The sequence below is a fragment of the Phytophthora infestans genome, genomic scaffold, assembly GCF_000142945.1.
Source record: "Phytophthora infestans T30-4 supercont1.17 genomic scaffold, whole genome shotgun sequence".
In the NCBI taxonomy this organism is placed as follows: domain Eukaryota; phylum Oomycota; class Peronosporomycetes; order Peronosporales; family Peronosporaceae; genus Phytophthora; species Phytophthora infestans.
Window position 1 is genome coordinate 473,569 of NW_003303742.1, and position 21,933 is coordinate 495,501.

A 21,933-nucleotide genomic window follows, 5' to 3' on the forward strand; every position below is an offset into this window, starting at 1 on the left:
TTCCAGTCCTGGCAGCTCAAAGCCGCCGAGCGGAACTACCCTGTCCATGACAAGGAGCTCCTGGCAATGAAATATGCCCTTGTGAAGTTCCGTGTTCACCTTCTGGGCTCTAGGCCCTTTGTGATCTACACAGACCACGCGTCCTTGAGGACGGCGACTAACTCGCCTCACCTCTCCCAAAGGATGGCGAGGTGGCTGTCCTTCTTCGCGGAATACAACTTCCGCGTCGAATACAAGCCGGGCAAGCTCAACGTGCTTGCGGACGCCCTCTCTCGGCGTCCCGACTATGAGTTGGCCCACATCACGCGGGTGACATCGGATCTATATGATCGGATACGCATGGCGTATCGGGACGATGAGGCTGTCGCGCCTATCGTCAAGTTCCTTAAGGCCGGAACGGGCGCGAAGTCCGACTGGCTCTCGTCGCGACAGCGCTCACGGCTCCACCGATATGAGTTGAAGGAGGGCCTCCTCTATTATCGGGTGGAGCCCACTGATCCTCCACGGGTGGTCGTACCCAACGACGAGGATCTGAAGTTCGACATCCTCGCGGAGGCGCATGACGCGCCCTCCAGCGGCCACTTGGGCCGCGAGAAGACCTTTCTGTCGGTCTCTCAGTCCTTCTGGTGGACCCACATGTACAAGTGGGTCGCCCGGTACGTCAGAACATAAAGAAACATGTTAGCGGGTCAAACCCGCAGGGCACTCTTCGGCTCCACTACAGAGCCTGCCCGTACCGGCTGATTGTTGGAAGTCGATGAGTCTTGACTTCATCTTTGGGCTTCCCGCCGACGGACACGGCAACACCGGAATTTTTGGTGTTCGTGTGTCGGCTGAGCAAGATGGTACATCTTGCTCCAGTTCCCGTCACTGTTACGGGCGAACAAACCGCAAGGTTGTTCGTCGATGGCGTGTTCCGCTATCACGGTCTCCCAGAGACGATTGTCTCGGATCGAGACCCGCGGTTCACTGCTGCGTTTTGGAAAAAGCTGTTCCCTTTACTGGGAACTCGTCTGCAGATGTCCACTACGGATCATCCGCAGACAGACGGCCAAACAGAGCGCGTCAATCGAGTGCTCGAGGACACGCTGCGCAGTGTGTGCGCGGCAGCACCACGTACGTGGTCGACGCAGCTCCCATTTGTTGAGTTTGCGCTCAACAACGCGGTGCACGCGTCCACGGGGTTCACGCCGTTCTACTTGAACGGCTTCCGCCACCTCAGAGTGCCTCTCACGCTTCGAGGAGACACTGACACCTCTATCAGAAGTGGGGGAGAGGCTCGGAAAGCCCTTTCCTCCCAGGTCTCGGATGTGAGACCAGTTTCGCTGCGGAAACAGGTGAAATCCTTTATGGATACCAAGCTGAACATTGTCAGCAGGGTCCGCGATGCCATGGCAGCGGCCCAAGATAAAGAAAAGGAGTACTCAGACAAACAAGGAAGAGGAAACTTAAGTATATTTGAGGCTGGGGACTTAGTGTTGCTAGACACGAGGAACCTACCTCTAGACACTGTTAGCTCTGTCGGCAGCAACAAACTGAAGCACCGCTTCATCGGACCTTTTGCAGTCCTGGCCAGACATGGTGCGTCGTACACCATCGACCTTCCAAAGTCAATGACGACGCACCCGACGTTCTATGTCGGACGTCTTAAGCGGTACTTTGACCCGCAGGGGGTTGCTGACTCGCAGACCCCCCTTGACCCAGCTCCTCGAAGCGAGGGCCGGTCACAGTCGTCGACGAGGGCGTCGGAGCAGGCACCCAAGTCTCGGTCGGTACGGCAAGGCTGCGGTCAAGACCGTACGCCGGAGGGGCTCCATACGAACGGACCCCGGCGCCATACGCCGAGTACGCTGAGTACGCCGGGTACGCATCATACGCGTACGTCTGGGAGTGTGCCGCAGGCGGCTCCGGACGTGGCAACAAAGCCTCGATCCGTCGGATCATGCGAAAGGCCTCGTCCAGATCGGACGAAGAGGCCCGGCGATCCACCCGCAAGTGCAGGATCGCGACCTCTCGCTCCACCAGGTCCAGGCGGCCCGCAAGACGAGCGAGCTCGCCCTGATTCCCGGCCTGGGCGGCAGCATTACCGCCAGTCCCAAGGCCAAGTGCAATCTCAAGCACGAGGAGACGTTGACGGAGGCGGTCAACCTCAGGGTCCCGTGTCGGACCCGCGGTCGGAGCACTCGAACGAGAGTGGCTCTCGGGAGGCGCCGAGTACTCGTACTCGTACGAGGGCACCTCCGCCCCTGCTTGACCGGAATGGAGAAGTCCACTTCCACGTGGAGCGGATCCTCCAGGAGCAACGGTGTCGCGGGAAGCGACAGCTCCTCGTGAAGTGGAGGGGTTATGCCCACTCCGAGAACTCGTGGGAGCCGATTGAACGGCTCCTGATTGACTGCCCGAAGGCTGTCGCAATCTGGGAACAGAAGCGGCGGCAGCTTCATAAGTAGTCCGGGGCTTCTTGCCCGAACGGGGTACGGATGATGAATACATACCGTACCCGCGCTCATCGTGAGCGCTAGAAGCCGCGCGCTTCAGGATGTCCCTTGGCAGCATACGCTTGCTGATCAAGTGGGCAAACCTCACACGAAGATCACGCTGGTCCAGGATGTGGGACAGCTGCTGATCTTCATGGAGTTCCCATAACTCCGTGGGCGAGTACTTGAGAGTCTCCACCCACGCCCAGAACATGTCCTCACAAGAACTCCATGTGGGACAGTTCTCGGGCATAACCCAGGGGTATCCCCAAACAGGATAGAGACCACCCCGGGTCTCGGGCTTCTTACGACAAGTCGTGAAGTCCTTAAGGGGAATGCGGTGTGGCGCGAGAAGCACACACCGAGCAGCCTCCACGTTGTCGACGAACAACTGTTCTTTCTGAACAAGGGCTCGTTCATAGATGCCCCTAGAAGTGTGGCCGCCCACAAGGCCACGAGGAGCGACAAGAAGCTCTAAGAAGAGGTCAGCCCCAGAGCTCTCCTCGGGAGGCCAATACCCTCTTGAGTTGATGGCAGCTCCCTGGCTGACGGGTGCCGCCACCGAACCCCCACGCACACGCTGGGCAGCTTGGAAATCCTCCTGCTGCTGGTCGAGGTCATTCGAGACCTCCCGGGGCTCAACAATGGCACCCTCATCTTCGTCTCTCTCATCTCTCTCTTCATCCGAGGAGCCGAAGAGACTCTGATAGGACGCGTCGAGTCTCCTTCTCCTCGCGGAGTGGAGACTTAGAGGCGGTACGCTTCTTTGAGGGCTTGGCGCCTTCGGCTTTAGAGGCCTTAGCGCGCGCAAGACCCTCGGCAAGCGAGAGACGTTTGCGAGGACTCCCTTCCTCATCGCCACCGGCTTTGGGAGTGCCCTTAGCCTTAACGGCCGGACTCTCAGAGCGCACAGAGGTCCTGGGACTGTGATCACCGTGATCACTAGCGGACGACTGCACGCTGTCTTCTTTGTGCTCACTGGGCACTGGGCTGTGCCCTCCCACAGAGCCCGCAGGAGCATCATGAGTGCTCTCGAACTCGGCATCGTCCTCACTGCCCGAGTTGAACTCATGTTCTACGAACCGAGGGTTCGGACGATTGTCTGAAGACGAGGGCGACGGACTGCGGCGCCTGCTTGCGCGCTTGTCCGCAGCCGCGTCACCCGAGGATCCGATCGCCTCGGAGGCCACCTGAGTAGCCTCCTTAAGTGCAGAGCCTTTGCCGTGAGGCTTAGTGCTCTTGGCCTGCGCCTTACCGGCTGCAGCCTTGGAGCGTGTCTTAGCACCGCTCTTAGCAGTGCCACGAGGCATGTTAACGGTCGAAGTGGAGACCTTGACGAAGAGCGCACAGGTTGCTGCTCGAGGCTCTAACTGTAAAGTGAGCCTCCGCCGCGCTCGCGCGGCCGAGTCGATGGTTTTCGACTTTGAGAATGAGAGTTTGTGACGAACATCTCTTCATTCTGATTGGTCGGTAAACCGAACCTAAGTGGGGGAGGATGTAACGGGGTACGTAGCACTAAGTCAACCCTGGTTACATGAAGTGTGACACTTCACACTTCAGGAGTATGACATGTCATACTCCGGGATATTTGGTACAAGGTACCAAGGTCATTCAAAACCAACCATTGGTTAAATGACATTGCATTACTATAGGTAACTGATAGTTTGTATTAACCTCAAACTTAACCTACCTATAAATATACTCAGTTTACAATCTACCTTATTTAGGTCACTTCGCTCTCTTTAATTAAAGAGGGGACCTGTGAACTGCCGTTCACTGAGAGTTTGTATACTCTCGGAAGATAACTTCCTCTAGCGCAAGGTGCTGTGTGACCCCGTCACAGCTCCCGTATTGGCCCTTAATAAGTCCACATGGGCTATCCACCGGAGCTGCTTCCAAATGTGCAACTTCAATGAGAGAAAAAAGACGTTTATACTGTACATGTAACGCTTTTTAAAGGCAAAAAAAAGCGCAATATAACGCGGAATTCAATTCGGTATTACAGTCCTGTAATACATGTACTACATGTAGTATTGGCCTTCTAAAATCGGTTTATTTCGTAAATCATATGCCCTTTAAAAAAAAAGTCACACTTTTGATTTTATTCCACTTTTATTAAAAACCATGTGAGCATTTTTTTAAAACCTTTTTTAAAGCACTTAATTTTGCACTATCGCTTTCCGATAGCCAAGCATATTCCATGGGCAAGAAGAAGAGCGCCAGTGGGAAGGTTGACAAGGCTGCAGCCAAGACCCAACGCCAGGAGGCCAAGAAGGCCAAGCAGAATGCCAAGAGCGCCAAGAAAGACCGCAAGGCTCTTGGCACCGACGAGGAGGACATTGAGCTGATTCTGCAGGAGTTCCGTAAGAAAGATGCCGAGCGCACCCAAGTGACCATCGAAGCGGCGCCGCAGCCCACGCCCCGAGCCAATTTCACGCTCTCTGCGCTCCCATCAGGTGAGATGCTGCTGTTCGGCGGCGAATACTTCGACGGGGACGTAAACGTGTGCTACAACGACGTGTTCAAGTGGAATCTGGACGTCAAGCAGCTGCAGAGCGCCGAGGAAGTGCAACAGGCCGTCAAGGAGGCACCCAGCGAGGCCGAGGCGCTGCGAGACGCTGCGTGGAAGAGCATCAGCTCGCCCAACTCGCCTCCACCGAGATGTAGCCATCAGTCAGCAATATACCGAGACTATTTATACGTTTTCGGAGGTGAATTCGCGACAGCTGATCAGTTCCATCACTACCGAGATCTATGGCGATTCGACCTTAAAACGAATGCGTGGGAAGAGCTAGAAGTCAAGGGAGGGCCGTCGCCTCGAAGTGGACACCGGATGGTCGTCTGGAGGAACTACTTGGTCGTGTTCGGAGGCTTCTATGAGGCCGCCCGAGAGACCAAGTGGTTCAACGACTTGTATCTGTTCAACCTGGCTGAGCTAAAGTGGCAGAAGGTCTCGTATCCGCCTCACAGACAAGCCCCGGCCGAGCGTAGTGGCTGCCAACTGGCTGTGCACCCGTCAAAAGACATTGTATTCATTTATGGAGGGTATGCAAAGGTGAAGAATGTGGGTGAAAAATCGGAAGGCAAAGTGTATTCGGATCTGTGGGCGTTGAACTTGGCTCCAGTATTGAAGCGACAGTCGCCGACATGGGAGAAATTATCGAGAAAAGGCCAGGCTCCGAGTCCACGCGGTGGTGCCGCTGTGACGGTGCACAAGCAGCGGTTTATTCTGTTTGGCGGTGTGTTTGACGAGGAGAAACGCCGCCATGCCATGCAGTCGACGTTCTACAACGATCTGTTCGTGTACGACATGGATCGTCGTCGCTGGTTCGAGTTTAAGCTGCGTGGCAAGAAGTCGACGGACGGGAAACGTAGACGCAAGAAGAAAGATAAGACGCTGGAGGATGGCACGGCAAATGACAGTGACGAGGACGACGAAGAAGAAGTGGAGGACTTTGATACGATGTTGGAGAAACAGTTTGGATATGTGGACGATGAAGGCAACATTGTGTATATCGAGGACGCACACGAGGAAGAGGAGACCAAGGAAGAGGAGGATGAGCTTGGATTCGAAGAGGAGTCGAAAGAAGAAGAGAAAGAGGAAGAGAAACCTGTTGTGATTGATGAGAGCCAGACGGAGGACCCGGAAGAGCAAGAGCTAGCAGCTCCTGCCCCCTGTCCGCGTATCAACCCGGCTGTGATGATTCGTGGGAGCACCTTGTACGTGTATGGCGGCGTAGTGGAGGATGGCGACCGCGAGTTCACGCTAGATGACTGCTGGTCGCTGGATCTGAAGCGCCTTGACGAGTGGAGGGAAGTGCTGCCTGGCACCATGTCGCATCAGATTTGGAAGGGTGAAGTGAGCGAGACGGAGGAGTCTTCCGACGGTGATGACGACGACGACGACGATTTCGACGAGGACGACGATGAAGATGAGGACGATGAAGAGCGTATAAAGGCACGCGAAGAAAAAGAGAAGGCGAAGGCGGTGGAACGAGCCATGGCCATGCTGAACAAGGACGAGGAAGACGACGACGAAGACGCAGCTAGGAAAGCCAAGAAGGACAAGAAGAAGAAAGCCAAAACTAAGAAAGAGAGCCACCGCAAGTCCATACGAGCGGAGATGGAGAAGCTACAGGAGCAACTTGGCCTGGACGACGTCGAGCGGACACCTCAGATGGGCGAGAACTTGCGCGACTTCTTTGCGCGTACTGACGCGACGTGGGCTAGAGAAGTCATGCAGCGTCCAAGCACGTTGGAGCATGAGCTCAGTATCAAGGAGATCAAGCGTGGAGGGTTTCTACTCGCTGAAGCTCGTTACAAGGAGCTGCTACCAGGTACGACTCAATCTGTCTGTTATGCTGTTAAGTGTCGGGTATCTAACGTGTTTGTTTGATATTTGTTCAAATTTAGTGCTAGAGCGTCTGAACGCGTTAGAATTAGAACAAAAAGAGGCAGAAGAGATGCACGCGCTGAAAAAGGGGAAAAGCAAGGAGAAGAGTCGACGCTGATCCAGTTTCTAAGCAGAATTGGGTTGCTTGATTTCCATTTCTATTCTGCTTATTTTGTCTTGTGCAACTTACGAGAAGATGCGGCCAAACAGGCCTTTGGGGGGCTCAGGCTCTAGGAACTTCATCTCGCGCTCCTCGCCCAAGAAACGTGCCACTGCATCTTCAAAGGCGACGGCAGCTTTCTCCCCCTCCGCAGTAATAACTGGCTGTCCCATGTTAGAGGACGTCAACACGTGTGCACTCTCGGGGATGACGCCACAGACTGGCAGCCCCAGCATCTCCTCAATGTCATCCACTGACAAGCAGTCGTCGTTCTTAACGCGGTTAGCGTCATAACGGTTAACTAGCAGACGTTGGTTAACTGGTTCTCTTCCTTCTTTAGCGCGCAGAGACTTGCTGGCGATAAATCCAATCATCTTATCCGAGTCGCGACAGCTCGAAATCTCCGGGTTCGTCACGAGGATGGCGTCGTCTGCGAAGTACATGGCGTGACGAGCTCCCGACTCGATGCCGGCGGGCGAGTCGCATAGAATAAAGTCGAATTGGCTCTTAAGCTCGTCAAGTACCTCTTCAACTCCATCCTCCGTTAGCGCCTCCTTGTCGCGCGTCTGACTGGCTGCTAATAGTGACAGACGCTCGAGACGCTTGTCCTTGATCAGCGCCTGGTTCAGACGACAGTTCTTCTCGATCACGTGGATAAAGTCGAAGATGACGCGGCGCTCGCAGCCCTGCGTAGCATTAGTGTTAGTGGACGAGCTCTTTATCTTGAGTTTTGTACGCGCTTAACGATGTACCAGGTGCAGATCTAGATTGCGCAAGCCGATATCGAAGTCGATCAGACACGTGCGGAAGCCACGCTGAGCCAGTCCGTAGCCCATCGAGGCCGTGACGGTGGTCTTGCCCACGCCTCCCTTGCCAGATGTGACAACCACCACGCGACCAGGCTGCTTGGTGCCGGTCGAGGCGCAGCGCCCGGCCGACAGCGCCAGCGTCCTGCGAGTCAAAAGCAAGGAACTCCGCATATTTTACTGTAGCAGTTTAAGAGCACTCATTTATATGAAAATCATTTTTTATTTTTGCTACTTTTTGCTCTAAATGAGTTTAAGACCAGCAGATTTAAGCAAAAGTAAAATAAGTTTCAAAGTCTGAAAGACGTTAGTAAAAATTACTTCGAAGTACTTAAGAATTTAAACAATGTTTCTTGAAAAAAAAAATCCAGGAGAAAACATATCAGGATTGGATTGGTTGCTGACTACGGCTGTTTTGCGCAGTGCACGAAATTGCATTAAAGTACTTTCGTGCACTTGCACTCAGCATTCTATTACGTAAATAGCCCAGACCAACGAGGTATCAATGATGAGCGCTTAGGTGGACTTGTCAAGTCACCTTAGACCCCACAAGAAGCCAGTGACCTGGTACGGCTCGCACCACATGAGGCTTGCCAAGCTCATGCTCCAGCATTCGTCATCGGCGTGGAATCAGTATTTGGTCACAAAAATAAGTCCGAACAGAGTTTCCATTTTATAAAATTGACCTCGTCAGGACCAATGCACGAAGCCGCCTTATTGCTGGCGTCTGTTGTAGGTTGCATCTGTTGGTGCAACGTCACCTACGTCATCCATGCGGCCCTCATTGAGGGAGGACGACGCAGTTAAGCTATTTATAACGGCGCCAAAATTAATATGTTTTGCTTTTCGAACACTATGCGTCACCAGCTGGGAGCAACAGAGAGCCCCGTAAAATTGTCTAGAAAATCGGTGAAGATTCGGAGCTAAAAACGACCAAGATCGATGCTGTAGCTGAAGCTACAGCGTCCAACCGTTGCTGGGGTTTGGCCCAGCAACGGATGCACTCATTGAGCTGAGTGATCGCCTCAGCGAGTACGCGATGGCGTAGCGGTTTTGCAGCTGCTGTGGGAAGAGGAGCTCATGCGAATACGTAGGAGGTTTGCAACTGCAGCAAGTAGCGATGTTACAAACCAACGAGCACACAGGTAGAGAAATAAAACACAAAGCTCATCAATATATTTACTTTCATATCTGCATCGAGCGACGCAGCGAAAAAATATATAGATAGGGGTCGCTCCCAGCCATAAAAGAAAGCAGAGGAAGCAATGGGTCCGAATTCCGGTGGTAGAACGTCGGTACCGGTAGCGGTATACCAGCCGTTACCTCCCTATATCTATCACAATCCGAGACTCGAAGACCAGTCGCCATGTCATGGTCTTAGCTCAGCACTCTACCGCAATGCATCAGATGACTGCGGAGCAGGTCGGCCAAGTGCAGCACTAGCAGGACAGCCTTGCTGCGCAAACGTCGAATTATCTGCAAGCACAGCACGACCGTCAGTCCGCGCTACTCGAGCAGCAGCAAGAGATGAGACGACAGATGGAATCGTCGATACCTGGAAGAGCAATACAGGTTGTTGAAGTCTGCCGAAGAGACCGTCGGGCTACAGGGACAACGACTCCAAAGCTTAGCATAGGTAGTGCAGCCTCAATTACAAGCTCGTTGAGGCGTTTTCACGCAAGGTGCTGAGCCTTTGACGGAGCGCCGCACTACAGATACATCTGCCATCACTGTGGCCGCTGGGACTAATCTGCCGGTCCATCCAATTTATTGTGGCAGCTTCAAGAAGAGGAAACGCGATTTTATGGACAGCAACGCCATATTTACCCGCCGTGATGCAGGCAAAGTTTTTTGTAATGCCACTGAGTGCCTGTATAGAGCAGGGGGCACTGGTCAGAATTTGTGCGTTGGAGTTGTTTAAAGAAGAGAAAGACGTAACAGAGACAGAACGGAAAGATTTGTTTATATCAGCGGGAGAAACTAACGAGGGCCCTCATCGGGAGGGCCCTCGCACAAAAAGTACACGATTGGGATAGGCAGAGGAGATAGTCAGTAAGTACCAGTATAATACCGGTTTAAATGGATGTAGACGAACTGCAGACGAACCACAAAAGGTTGTCAAATACAAAGAGTTCACCAATGAGTAATACCGGCCCTTGACGTGTTGTCATCTTACCTCCACCCCAATCTGTGTACACCTCCCATGACCTAGCTGAAGAAGCGTTGCATCAGTGGGCTAAAGATCACGGTTTCAATCTTTCACGTCGTCGAGTTCGGTACACAGACGACGCAGACAAGAAGGTGTGGGCACGGAACTATGAGTGCGATCGCTCCGGAGCCGTGAAGAGCACTCAGCACTTGACCGAAGAGACCCGAACGCGCATCATGCGAGGTTCAAAACGCTCAGGATGTCCCATGCGCATTGCACTGCATGCTGTCAGCAAGGCAGAAACCGACGGGCCTTGAAAGATTGTTCACACGGCACTGAGCGCTCACCATAACTACGAGCCGTCCCGGGACATTCGTGCTCATGCTGCTGTTAGGCGCCGTGCTGCTCAAAGATCTCAGGAACAAACGTCGGTGACCACGTCAGAGCTGGTGGAACTCCAAACTGCAGCAGGTGTTGCCTCTTCGACCATTCAAGCCACGCTTATAAGTGCCGATCCAGACTCTGTCGTGATCGTCAAAGACATCGCCAACACAAGAAGTGCTGTTCGTAGACGAGACCTGGCTTCTCATACAGCGATAGAAGCTCTATTCGTGTAGCTTCGAAAACTCAAATTTTATCACAAGTGGCGCGTCAATCAAGAAACGAACGATGCCAAGATCAAAGCCAAATTGAAATGAAGTCAAGGCGACTTGTACACAGTTTTCAAGAAGCTGTGTAGCTGGTGGACAATTGCCGCTTCCGAAACAAGTTTGCTCATGGCTCAACATGCAACGATTGTGCCTCATCTGCTGCAAAAAAGCAGATACAATCGAGCTGTCAGGATTATCACGAGAAACGCTTTGGGAGACACAGAGAGGTTGTGGATGGATGCGGAGAAAATTGTCTCTGGTGGAATTGAACGTAGTCCTTGTTCCGGGGAGGTCACCTCTGAAGAGAACACAGAATCCAACCGGAATGTCCACGACGCGCGCCTTGGAGCTGTCTCTTGCAGTAAAGCAATCAGCATAGATGCGGAGCTTCGTGCCGGGCTCCAAAGCGAAAATCATGATGGCTGGAACATCATCCGGGCGAAGGTTACGGGCTCTCACCAAGTCACTCTCTTGGTAGTCTTGGTGGGGCTCCTGTTCTGAGCCCCCAGGCATCGACCGCATGAAAGAGAAAACACCAGGCTTCCACCCAGGGTGCAGCATGGCGACAACCACCTTTAGAGCCTTGCTCAACGCTTGTAGAGGCGCTGACAGGGTGCAAGAGCTCACGCGCGATTGCTGTCGGAAGTTGTCGTCTTTTTCACCCACGCGATTAACGACACCATTGCACGGACGCGCTTTGGCTTCCGCTAGGAGCGACGGAACTACCGTATCAGGAAGCACGAGGCCCACAGGCAGATAGCCATGCGAAAGCAATGGCCCTGTTGGTAGTTTCTCCATTTGAGGCTTTGGAGGGAGATCTGAGAGTGGTAGATGTAACGGGAACGCGATTTGTAACGGAAACGCGATTTGTAACGGGAACAGTTTTTGAAACGGGAACGGTTTTTGAAACGGGAACGGTTTTTATAGCCGGTATTATACTGGTACTTACTGACTATCTCCTCTGCCAATCCCAATCGTGTACTTTTTGTGCGAGGGCCCTCCCGATGAGGGCCCTCGTTACTTTCTCCCTATATCAGCCTGCGTGCCGGATGATACTGCAAACAAAGTTTTGGACAAAGAGGTGAAGTCGCTTTGCATAGATACGAGTCTGCACGACGCAGAGTCTCGGCTGTCACGACTTATGGCTGGCTTTTACGATAAATAAGACAAGTTGAACATGGAGGCGGTTGTGCAAGCGGAGCCTAAGAAGGTTGTCGGATATCTTGTTGAAGCGCTTCGGGGACACCATTGTTGTGCCGCCTTTGCGCGCTGTGACGTCTCTAAAATAGCGTACATGTTGTTCTTGGGACTGTCTAGATGGGGTGGACTTAGAGATCGCCATGTTGCTTGAATCGCTATCTATGATGACAATGCGCGAGCGACACGTCAGTGTAAAGCCAAACCTAGCAGTTGCTGAAGTCGCGGATGCCTCGATCCGCCGTACACCAAGCAAGAACCGCCTCGCTTTGAGTACGTACTGCCTCGGGTTGGGCCAGTGTGCAGGAAGGCGTTGGCAGCAGGATACGACGCTGGCGACACGTCGCTCACGCGCTTCCGACGTCAGCTTAACACTGGAAACATCATGCTTCAGCACCGCTCACGTGTTAGGAGCCAAAACGCAGCCAAGATTGATACTAATTTGATCTAAGATTGGATTAAGGAAGTTACCACAGCACTAGGAGAGATCGTACCGATCAAGACGAGGAGGCGTCGCACCGCAGACGGCCGCCTAATCAGCTACTACACTGAACAACCCTTTACGGATGCTGTCATCTTACTTTCCTTGCAGGAACACTACTGCATCCACTATGCTACCCTCCGTGATGTCACTCTAAGCCACCGTCCAAGTCGCACCAGGGATCTCTTGTGCTTGGCAGCTTCATCGTCTTATCAGTCATTTTGTCGAAGAAGAAATTCTCTGTCGTAGGGTCTTCTTTAGATCGTCATTCTTCTCCGCGTCCTCGGCCTCTTCGGACGTATCTACTTCATTCTCGCAGCCTACAGATTCTTCCGTTGAAGCTTCAACGACACTCGCTCCATCCGCAAGAGATAAACAGATACGGGCCGTTTGACCGGTGTCTGTTCATCTATTTATTCGCTGTTTTGCCATATTTTCCTTTAGTCTTCTTTCTAGTCAATGTCCATCTTTGCTCATGTGCTCCAGACTGTGACCCTTGGGCTCAAAACCTGCTGCGAACAGCTACTGAAATGCAGAGGCAAAGGCCACGGCGATGATAGTCGATGAACTAACTGGGTGCAAAGGCCACTTTGCAGGCACCAGATATGTTCTCAGCTGAGCCTTCTCCCCTAAGGGCCGTTCCGAACCGGGGTCGGATCGGATCGCAGGCCGCACGGGGCAACGAGGGTTAGGCGACGCCCTGGTGAGGTGCTTTTGGTGATTCCGAACCGGATCGCAATCTAACAAGGTCTCGCGTCATGGCTACAGTTTCCTTTGAAGTTTCCCTTGCGTCAGAGCTCCTGTTGCGAGCTTCGTTTTGCGCGTTCATTCAGCTTCCTGATAGGACATTCTTCTCGTCCATGGTGGCGCTAGCAACATGAACAGTCAGTGCGGCGCTGCTGAGCCGACGCAAGCAGCCCGTGCCCGTGCCAACCTCGGAGTCGTACGATGACTGGTCGCTCACCCAGCTCAAACTCGAGTGTACGGCGCGTAAGCTTAACGTAGTGAAGAACACAAACAAGGAGGGTCGTATCGCGCTACTGAGCGCGTACGACAAGAACAAGAAGGCCATCCAGAAGAAGGTGCAGCAGCAAAGGAGTAACGTGAGGCGCGGACAAGAAGCGGAGATGCAACGAACCAAAAATTGCATGTTTCGCCTGCTCAACGTGCTGTTTTCGGAGCGCTTTTTTCACGCCTTCCTGACATATGGGGACCAGCTCAGCCGGCGCGAGCTCGACCAAGGTGGATCGACGTTTTGGGAGGATATAGCGAAAGCATTCAGTGAGGACAACGTCGAGTTTGACACGCTGGTCTCCCCGGACGAGCCCATATTTGAGGGCATTCAGCCGTCGCAGACGGTAGACCATTCGGGCTCCAAACTCCGCAAAATGTGGCGCGACGTGAGCGGCAAGTTTGCTCGGGCAGAGGCGGGATCGAAGAAATCTGGCGAGCATAGTGATGACTTCTGGGAGTACTGTGGAGGAAAAGCGGACGTCTTCTCCTTGCACCATTGGTGCGAGCATCGGGGTGCTGGTCGCGAGTTCTGCTCAGCAAACATATCCTCGGACGATGAAGACGACTCGCAGAAAGAGGGCACAAGCAGAGCCAAGAAGGGCAACCGTAAGCGTCGAAACAGCTCACAGGCCGAGGTGCTGGCTGCATTAGCGGAGAGTGTCGGTGCAATCGCGTCAACGAATGAGACCAGCGAAGCTCAAGAAGCCACGTGGAAGGAACAAGCTTTGTTGCTGCATGATAAGAGGAACTCGCATCGACTTGGCATGCTGTCCGAAATTTTGGAGCGCACTAACAGCAATATTTTCGAGCTGAAGAAGCACATTCAAGAGCACGAAGATGACAGTGATGAAGACGAGTTTGGTGTCGAAGGTTTGCTGGTACAGGAGCGTATGAAGCGCCAAAAACTAAGAGATCAAATTCTGGAACTGGAAAGCGAAGTTATCGCTAACGTGAACGACCAGCAGGTAGTTTAACGCGTACTCGGGCGCCGAAGGTTGAAGTCCTGGATGTGGTCGCTGAGAACCTGGCGCAGGATACGGCCGCGAGCAGCGTTGTCAATTTCGGCGCCCGTAACGTACGTGTCTTCGATACTATTGTCCGCAGCTTTGTAGGCACATTCTCGTAGTCTGTGGTCACTTGACGCTCGGTCGTGCATCACCGTTGCATCAGCACCAATTAAGTTTTCGTTCGTGCAGAAGTTGTGGAGCTTCATGCACGTTTTAATCACTCTACTAACGTTTTTGAAATCCACCACCAAGGGCTTCTTAAATATTTGCCACTTGTTCACGAGCAAACCGAACGCCATCTCAATCCGAATGCGGAGCTGACTGAGATAGAAATTAAAATCAGAGTCCTGCTTTGTCCTCAACTCCACTTTATTGTACGGCACCAGTAGTGAGTCTGATAGCGGGTAAGCGTTGTCTCCAACGCAGTAGTATCCAGGAGGTAGCTCCATGATTTCATCACTTAGTGTCCACTTCCTAAATGCGATTGAATCGCCCACCTTACCCGGTGAGTCAAAGCAGTACCCGGTGAACCGACACAGCGAGTCACAAATGGCTTGAACGTTTAAGCCGTACATATGGTAATGTCCCGAGAAAAAAGCAGCAACGTCGGGTACTTCTCGGCTGCTTGGTGCTCTAATCTGGCAGAGCCAACCGTCCAGACACCCCACACAGCCCGTCATGATACCATCCTTGCTGATCTTCGTAAACCCGGACGCGAGCTCTTCGATGCGGCTGCTGGATTCGGTCGGAGAATAAATTCGTAACTCTTCACACTCACACAGCGCGTCCATTACAGCAGTGATCACATCGTAAAAGCCCGACCGAGATACGCCAGCGAGGCAGCGCGTGGTGTGAAAGCTGCCCCCTGCCAGCCAGGAAATGGTCATCTGCAGCATGTTTTCGGGCGTGATCGGGTCCGTTCCCGTGCGCCGCTCAGACTGGATCTCGTCGCGCAGCAGCCCAGGTCTCACAAACGACAGCAGCTTGTCGAAAGATGCAGCGCTCATGCGGTAGCACTGCTCGAATTGTCCCTCCAACAGAAGTGTCTGCCAGGGCAGCCCCCAGTTCAGCCGCTTGCGCGGCACGCAGTCACTAGGAGTGCCCCGTATCGAGGCAATGGCTCAGCCAGCTGTACTCGGCGACGTTTGCGAGCTTGGTGGACCTTCACCATCCACCGAGGCACCTCATACTCGTCCATCCACTCTTCACCTCACGTATTCGCGCTCGAAATGTGGAGCAACACCTGACGATCTGTGTCGGATCGCGGTGACCCGAGTGGGCGCTCTGGATCGCACTGGATCGCGAGGTGATTGCTAAACACGCCGACAGCCCCAACCCTCCCCGTTTCGTTGACCAATAAGAGGGAGGTATTCGCTACCCGATCCGATCCGATCCCGGTTCGGAACGGCCCTAAGCGATCTCAGTTTTCTGTCTCTTTTTGTCCTACGTCAACTTTAACACCATAATGAGAATCAGTACAGTTTATAGCACACTAAATCCGCATTGCTCAAAATTGTGTTCGACTTGCTCCCAAATAGCTATTTCAGCGAGGGTTTTATTAGGCTTTGAGATTTTATACCCAAGTTCTAGACAACCTTAAATGCCTCGCAATGTTTGGTTTTCAAATTGGTTTATAGACTCGCTTTTCACGAAATAGCTATTTTCGATTGAGGCGCTATTTTTTTAAATGAAAAAGCTATTTTTTTAAGAAATCAAGGTTTTCGAGTCGAACACAGCCTAATTTTGCTAGAGCAATTCCAGAAATTTAGAAGCTACTTCGGCTTTTAAAACAAGCACTTGAATTGGTAATTGTACCGCGTTACAATTATACTACAGGAGATACTACATGTACATGTACTAAAGTCCTTAGTTTTACGATAATAGCTTACGAAGTACTTATAGTAGAGGTACTTTGAAGTACTACTTTTCTGAGGACAATGCCCCAATTATTAAAATGTTATTATCCGAATCCCCCGACTCCAGTATAGAGATACGCAACCTTGTTTTCGTCACATGTTTTCGTCTATATTTTTCTCTCGTGTGTTGACAAGATGCATCTAACTGGTCTCGGTCTTGAGCTTCTTTTGGGCTGGTGCTTCATCACATTCACTTTCAGTATCGTCGGATGCGTTTGCTGTAACTCCAAGAGGCGGGATGTCCAGGATCTTAATTCCGGAGAGAAGATATCCACTGCAAGCACTCATGTTCATCTCCGGGTGGGTACGACCAGGCAGCACTTGGTTCTCACGTGTCCACGTCTCGTTCAGTTGGAGGTCAATGATGGCTTCCATCTTCTGCAGCCTGGCGAAGGTCCGGGTCAACGGCTGCAATAAACAAACAACAAGTTAGTGTTCCCTTCCACTGTTTTCAGTCGAAAGACTAAAAACTCACCTCAAGGAACTCCGAGTAGACCACAAACGGCTTGGATCGACCGAGATACGGCAGCAAGGCCATCAAAACCTCCTCGGGGTCGTAGTTTGCCGCTATTACGAGACTGTCAGTCTTTTCACGAGCCCACTCGCGAATAGTCGACGGCTTCTGACGGTAAATCTTCGTCTGCTCGCGTCGAGCTTTCTTCTCGGCATAGCGTTTCTGCTGCTCAGGCGTGAAGTTCTTGGCACGTTCCTCAGCGAGTTGTTCTCGCTCCTCAGGGGTCAATCCATCTCTGGCGACCTTCACTGGTTCCGTCACATCTTCTTCTTCCTGCAATATAAAAAAGATTAAATAACCTCCTGCTTGTAAGTAGAAAAATCAATATCTTACCATCTCAAGCAGCCGCACATGCTTGAATGGCATGTAGTGAATAGACTCGAGGGTCCGCTTGTCTGTAAAATTAAAGCAATTTAAGAATAAAAGAAAGTTAGCAATAAATACAACTTTCGTCCACCTCGTCGATACTTTACCGAAGTTAAAACGGCGCAGAATATCCGCTGCAGGCTGCTGACCCTCGTAGGGACAGATGATGCGTCCAGAGCCTCCCTGACGCTCAGCGATGGCTCCCGCTACCAAACCCATGCAGGTGTCCACCACCAGCACCTGTCCACCTGCAAAGATGTTGCCGTAAACCAGCATCTGACCCAGCGAATCCTCGCGCAAGTTGCAGATCTTGGCCGGGTTTTTCAGTCGATACGTGCGGCACAGCGACTCAGCAGTGCACCGCAGGAACCGCACTCGAGGCATGTACTTCTGCTGCTTCTTCTTGAGGTATTTTTGCTTGGAGAACTCCGTCTTGGTCTCCCACGTCGAGCTGTTCTCCACCAACTTTTGGATAATTTCTTGACCAGACGCTCCACTCTCACGCAGCTCCCCGATATCCGTTTGCTTCAACGTCTGCGCCGAGTTGGTGTCCGCATAGTGACGATTGTCTCCATCCGGCACAAAGCTATCGCCCGTTTCTTAAAAAAAAATGTAAGTACGTATGGATACACAAGATAATTCACTAATTATTTTTTATTTTACCTGGAGCCACAGGATCCGGGAACAGTCCACCCGTCACCTTGACGAGCTTTTTGTTCTGTTCCTCGAAGATGGCACTGTATGAAGATTATTAGAGCTCCTTTCACAGTATCCATCGCATTTTGTAGCTATGATTTACCCGTAGAAGGAGCCAATGACTGGTTTCAAACTTGCTACCTTCTTGCCGACGCGAACCGACCTAGGTTTTAGCATAATGAGGCAAGTTATAATAGTTACTGCGGTGGTTTGGCAGATAATGAACAGTGGACGCACTCGTCCTTGGCGATGGTCTGGAAGAACATTCGGCCGTCGCTGGTCTGGCAGATAACCGTGTCGCCTTCATAGATGACGTAGGGCAGGCGAGGTGTCTCCGTAGACGTGGAGGCGTCTGCAGCAGCAGCAGACGAAGCCATGACAAGCGGTATTGCTGGCACCATTCGCGTCAGCAACCAATCAGATCAGTTTAATGATTTTCAGCCAATCATTAGCCATTATTTTTGGATAGATGTTACTTTTCGTTCTACATTTTTTTTTTCACGATGGCATCGTTGACGTCGGTGGCGTTGCTGTTGCTGACGCTAGTGACGGGCAGCGATGGGTCTTCTTTCCAGGGAGAACTATTCACGGGTGAATACTACAACTGGCTCTACCGCTGGCATCGAGGTGGGGCGTGGATGGTGCATCAGGGACGACACGATTGTTTTGGCTCCAACACAGTTTGTGCGTTTTTACCGCGGAATGAGACACAAATCGCAAACCTGAAATTATCGGTCAACACAACGATAGTTCAGCATTTGGGCACTGTGGAGGTTAAGTTCGCAAGAGATTTCATTGACAGAGACGATGTAGTCGCGGTTTATCTCGTGGACCCAGAAGAATCCAACGACGTCGAAGGAGATCCGTTATCAGACTTCATCGACTACGTGTACGCCAATGAAAGTCGCGTGCTGGAGTCAGGAATCCACTCAATTGTATTCGGACCGCTAGTGAACATGCGAGCGTCGTACCAGATTAAGTATCTGAGGAAAGTTGCGTCCTTTGATTTTGATGAATTTGGAGAGTTTCGACCGGCTTTTGAAGTCCTGGGTGAGTCTCCATATATCGAAATGGAGAGGGGTCACACAGAGCCGCTGCAGATTCGACTGACATTGACTGGTAGAAAAGGAGAGATGCGAGTCTCGTGGGTCAGTGGACAAGTGTTTGGTCCTAATGTAAAATTTGGCACAGCAACGTCAGGGGTGTTGGGGTATCAAGCAGAAGCGACTTCAGGGTCGTATACCGCTCAGGATATGTGTGACGGGTTTGCTATAATCCGCTCGACCGTGTTCTTTCGGCATCCAGGATATCTCCATGATGCGGTGATGACAGACTTGGTGGCCTGAGTTGAAGTATACCTATCGTGTGGGTAGTGCGACCGGTGTGTCGAGTCCAGAACCTGGAATTTACATTTCCAGTGGCTCTAGGAGAGCGCAATACAGAGAACCAGAGACCGCAGAGTTTCTTTGTGTTTGGAGATCTAGGTACTAGTGTATTGCAGGAGCCTTTCGACGAGTTGGATTTTGACTACAGTCATCCTGAGCGACACTTCTATGGGTTGGATATGGTGTCCAGACTGGCGAAGTGGGGCGACGAACGGACTGTAATGGAGCGGATTCGACAGGATTTCGACGAATCATTACGAGATGACGCAGACGACGATGCACCGGAATACGCTGCGTTGATTCACATTGGCGACATCTCGTACGCTAAAGGCAAGTCGTATCGCTGGGATCAGTACGGGGCTGTTGTGCAGTCTGTGGCTTCACGTCTGCCCTACATGGTAGGAGTTGGCAACCACGAGTACGACTACATTGACAACGGTGAAGGTCATGATCTGTCCGGAAAGGAGGCAGCACTCTCGAACGGATGGCACCCGGATGGCGGCAACTTCGGAGACGATTCTCATGGAGAATGTGGTGTGCCCTACGCACGGCGCTTCCACATGCCTGAAGCGATGGATGCCACCTCGAATCCTCCATTCTGGTACAGCTTCCGTATTGGAATGACCCACCATGTGATTCTGAGTAGTGAGCATCGCTGTACTGTCGGTTCTCCGATGAGGGGATGGCTCGAGCGGGAGTTTCGTGATCATGTCGACCGTGGACTGACCCCGTGGCTGGTTGTGCATCTTCATCGTCCTCTCTACTGCTCTGAGAGCTACGAAGGTGATCATTTCGTGGGGAAATTGCTGCGTGGTTGCTTTGAGGACCTCTTTGCTGCAAACAACGTCGACTTTGTTTTCTCTGGACATTACCATGCATACGAACGGACGTGTCCAGTGTATCAAGATGAGTGTCGAGAGCGCGACGGAAGAGCTCAGGCACCCACCCACATAATGATTGGGTCTGGGGGAGCGGAACTTGACGATGTCTCGTACTTCCAGGCCGATTGGAGTCGATCACGACAGCAAGAATATGGCCATGGACGATTGCATATCTACAACGCCTCACACGCCCACTTTGAGTTTGTGCGGGCTCGTGACAGAGTAGTGACAGATGCAGTTTGGGTCGTGTCAGAGAGAGACTACTAGAGCAAATATCAAAACTTGTTGCCAAAATATTTTAAGAATGTTATTAAATAAGCTGTGGGTAACTAAAATGTGGACGCGTTTTGAGACTTGTTGCAGTCAGTATTGACGCAGGTAGACATCGCCACTCAAACGACGTCGATTATCACAGCGTAGTCAATACGCTTCTCGAGAGTCGCTCTCACATTCGCGTAGCTGTCTTTCGTCGTCTGCATGACCACTGCCAGTACCGAAAACAGCCACAAGCCTAGGCGTTCGATGGCTACCGTCCACATCCTTCCGTTACCCGACGTGAAATCATCAACGAAGCCGCGCAAGGCGTTTTCATCAACAGCGTAGAGATACGCAGCACACAACACAGCGACGACGGCGCAAACCCACCTCAATTGGGCAAAAAGTTGGAGTCGCTCTTAATGATACACACGAGATGGTCACATTAGTGGCTGATTAACAGTATATAGGAATAAAACTACGAACCTTGGGCGTGCTCCATCTTGTAATACCGAAGCTGGTTTGCGGTTACCAAGCGTAGTCCCTGCAAAATGTGTTCTGGCACGCCACCAATGAGTACGTGAACTGTGCCAGGTACACCGTATACGGGAAATCCGTAATGCTCGTCGACGATAGCTTCTCCAATTTCGATTTGGTTTCGCTCAGTAAGAAACACGACTGAGAACCACCAAGGGAGTTCACCTCGCTTGATTCTCTTGGCAAATCGGCTTTCCAGGCGAAGCCACGAGTCCATGCGAAGAAACCCTGGCCCCTTCGCAACGTATAACTTGCAGGAACCACCAGTTTTTTCGTCGCCGCTACTGCAAATTCCTACGTCTTCATCATCACTCTCGACGTCTGCCTTCGCGCCTTGCGCAATTTTCTTTAGCATCTTCTTCATCACGAGCTGCATGAATTCTTTGGTCGTCTCGGTGGTATTGACCGTAGCACCAAAAGCGTAGCCAGCCCCAAGGACAAAGAACTGGATCCTTTTAAACGCCATCTTGTCTAGAAAGTACAAGCCACTAGTGAGCCCGTACAATCAGAGCGCACGAATTAATTACGGACCTGTCGTCTTTGTAATAAGTTGTCGATCTCACAGACGTCTCTATTGCCTTGTTTGTCGTCGCACAAAAGTCAGGTGATAGGCTGTAACAGAACGCAGATCTAACGCACTCACACACACACTTGTTGGGTTAAAGAAAACTTTCGGACTGGCAGCAGTGCGCACTGGGCTGCCTTTCTGACCATCACTCTGCTAGCTAGTTCCAAAAGATGATATTAAGAACTCATTCTGTTTCAGATCTGGATCCGGTTTCCAACAGGCTGCTGTTAAACAGCAAGGCTGGTGCGCTTGTTGCCGCCTTTGCAAATTGTTGATTGAAGTTGAAGACTGACGGTGGTTTTTGCACAAAATCACAAAGTTTACTTTCTTTAAAAAAAATGATTATTTTGTTTGACAAGAAACAAATCACGAAGATCCAATCACGGCAGGAAAGAGACGAAGAAGAATTTTTGCAGCGCTTACAAATTTTCTGGATTTATAATACGTCAATTATAGCTATAAGTGACGTATTAAAAATCCA

At 51.7% G+C, this 21,933-nt stretch overlaps 6 protein-coding genes across 6 annotated transcripts; 3 read left to right on the top strand and 3 right to left on the bottom strand.

Annotated features, from left to right (window-relative positions):
* Positions 1-4,667: 4,667 nt before the first annotated feature.
* PITG_09862 (uncharacterized protein) lies at positions 4,668-6,860 on the top strand (the record flags this gene model as incomplete). Its single annotated transcript, XM_002902372.1, has 2 exons — positions 4,668-6,814; positions 6,847-6,860. The coding sequence occupies 2 exons, from the start codon at positions 4,678-4,680 to the stop codon at positions 6,858-6,860; spliced, it is 2,151 nt and encodes a 716-aa protein (XP_002902418.1).
* Positions 6,861-6,993: 133 nt separating this feature from the next.
* Positions 6,994-8,010, bottom strand: PITG_09863 (septum site-determining protein minD; the record flags this gene model as incomplete). The annotated part of the gene is made up of 2 exons (XM_002902373.1): positions 6,994-7,716; positions 7,783-8,010. 2 exons carry the CDS (start codon positions 8,008-8,010, stop codon positions 7,057-7,059), a joined length of 888 nt encoding a protein of 295 aa, XP_002902419.1.
* Positions 8,011-12,005: 3,995 nt separating this feature from the next.
* PITG_09864 (uncharacterized protein) lies at positions 12,006-14,301 on the top strand (the record flags this gene model as incomplete). Its single annotated transcript, XM_002902374.1, has 4 exons — positions 12,006-12,105; positions 12,309-12,460; positions 12,910-13,000; positions 13,319-14,301. 4 exons carry the CDS (start codon positions 12,006-12,008, stop codon positions 14,299-14,301), a joined length of 1,326 nt encoding a protein of 441 aa, XP_002902420.1.
* Positions 14,302-16,446: 2,145 nt separating this feature from the next.
* PITG_09866 (tRNA (adenine-N(1)-)-methyltransferase non-catalytic subunit trm6, putative) lies at positions 16,447-18,203 on the bottom strand (the record flags this gene model as incomplete). Its single annotated transcript, XM_002902375.1, has 8 exons — positions 16,447-16,499; positions 16,583-16,658; positions 16,726-17,037; positions 17,098-17,159; positions 17,238-17,729; positions 17,794-17,867; positions 17,930-17,989; positions 18,064-18,203. The coding sequence occupies 8 exons, from the start codon at positions 18,201-18,203 to the stop codon at positions 16,447-16,449; spliced, it is 1,269 nt and encodes a 422-aa protein (XP_002902421.1).
* Positions 18,204-18,464: 261 nt separating this feature from the next.
* Positions 18,465-20,359, top strand: PITG_09867 (calcineurin-like phosphoesterase, putative; the record flags this gene model as incomplete). Its single annotated transcript, XM_002902376.1, has 2 exons — positions 18,465-18,876; positions 19,269-20,359. The coding sequence occupies 2 exons, from the start codon at positions 18,465-18,467 to the stop codon at positions 20,357-20,359; spliced, it is 1,503 nt and encodes a 500-aa protein (XP_002902422.1).
* A 14-nt stretch (positions 20,360-20,373) lies between these two features.
* Positions 20,374-21,350, bottom strand: PITG_09868 (uncharacterized protein; the record flags this gene model as incomplete). The annotated part of the gene is made up of 2 exons (XM_002902377.1): positions 20,374-20,891; positions 21,183-21,350. The coding sequence occupies 2 exons, from the start codon at positions 21,348-21,350 to the stop codon at positions 20,826-20,828; spliced, it is 234 nt and encodes a 77-aa protein (XP_002902423.1).
* Between the last annotated feature and the right edge of the window lie 583 nt (positions 21,351-21,933).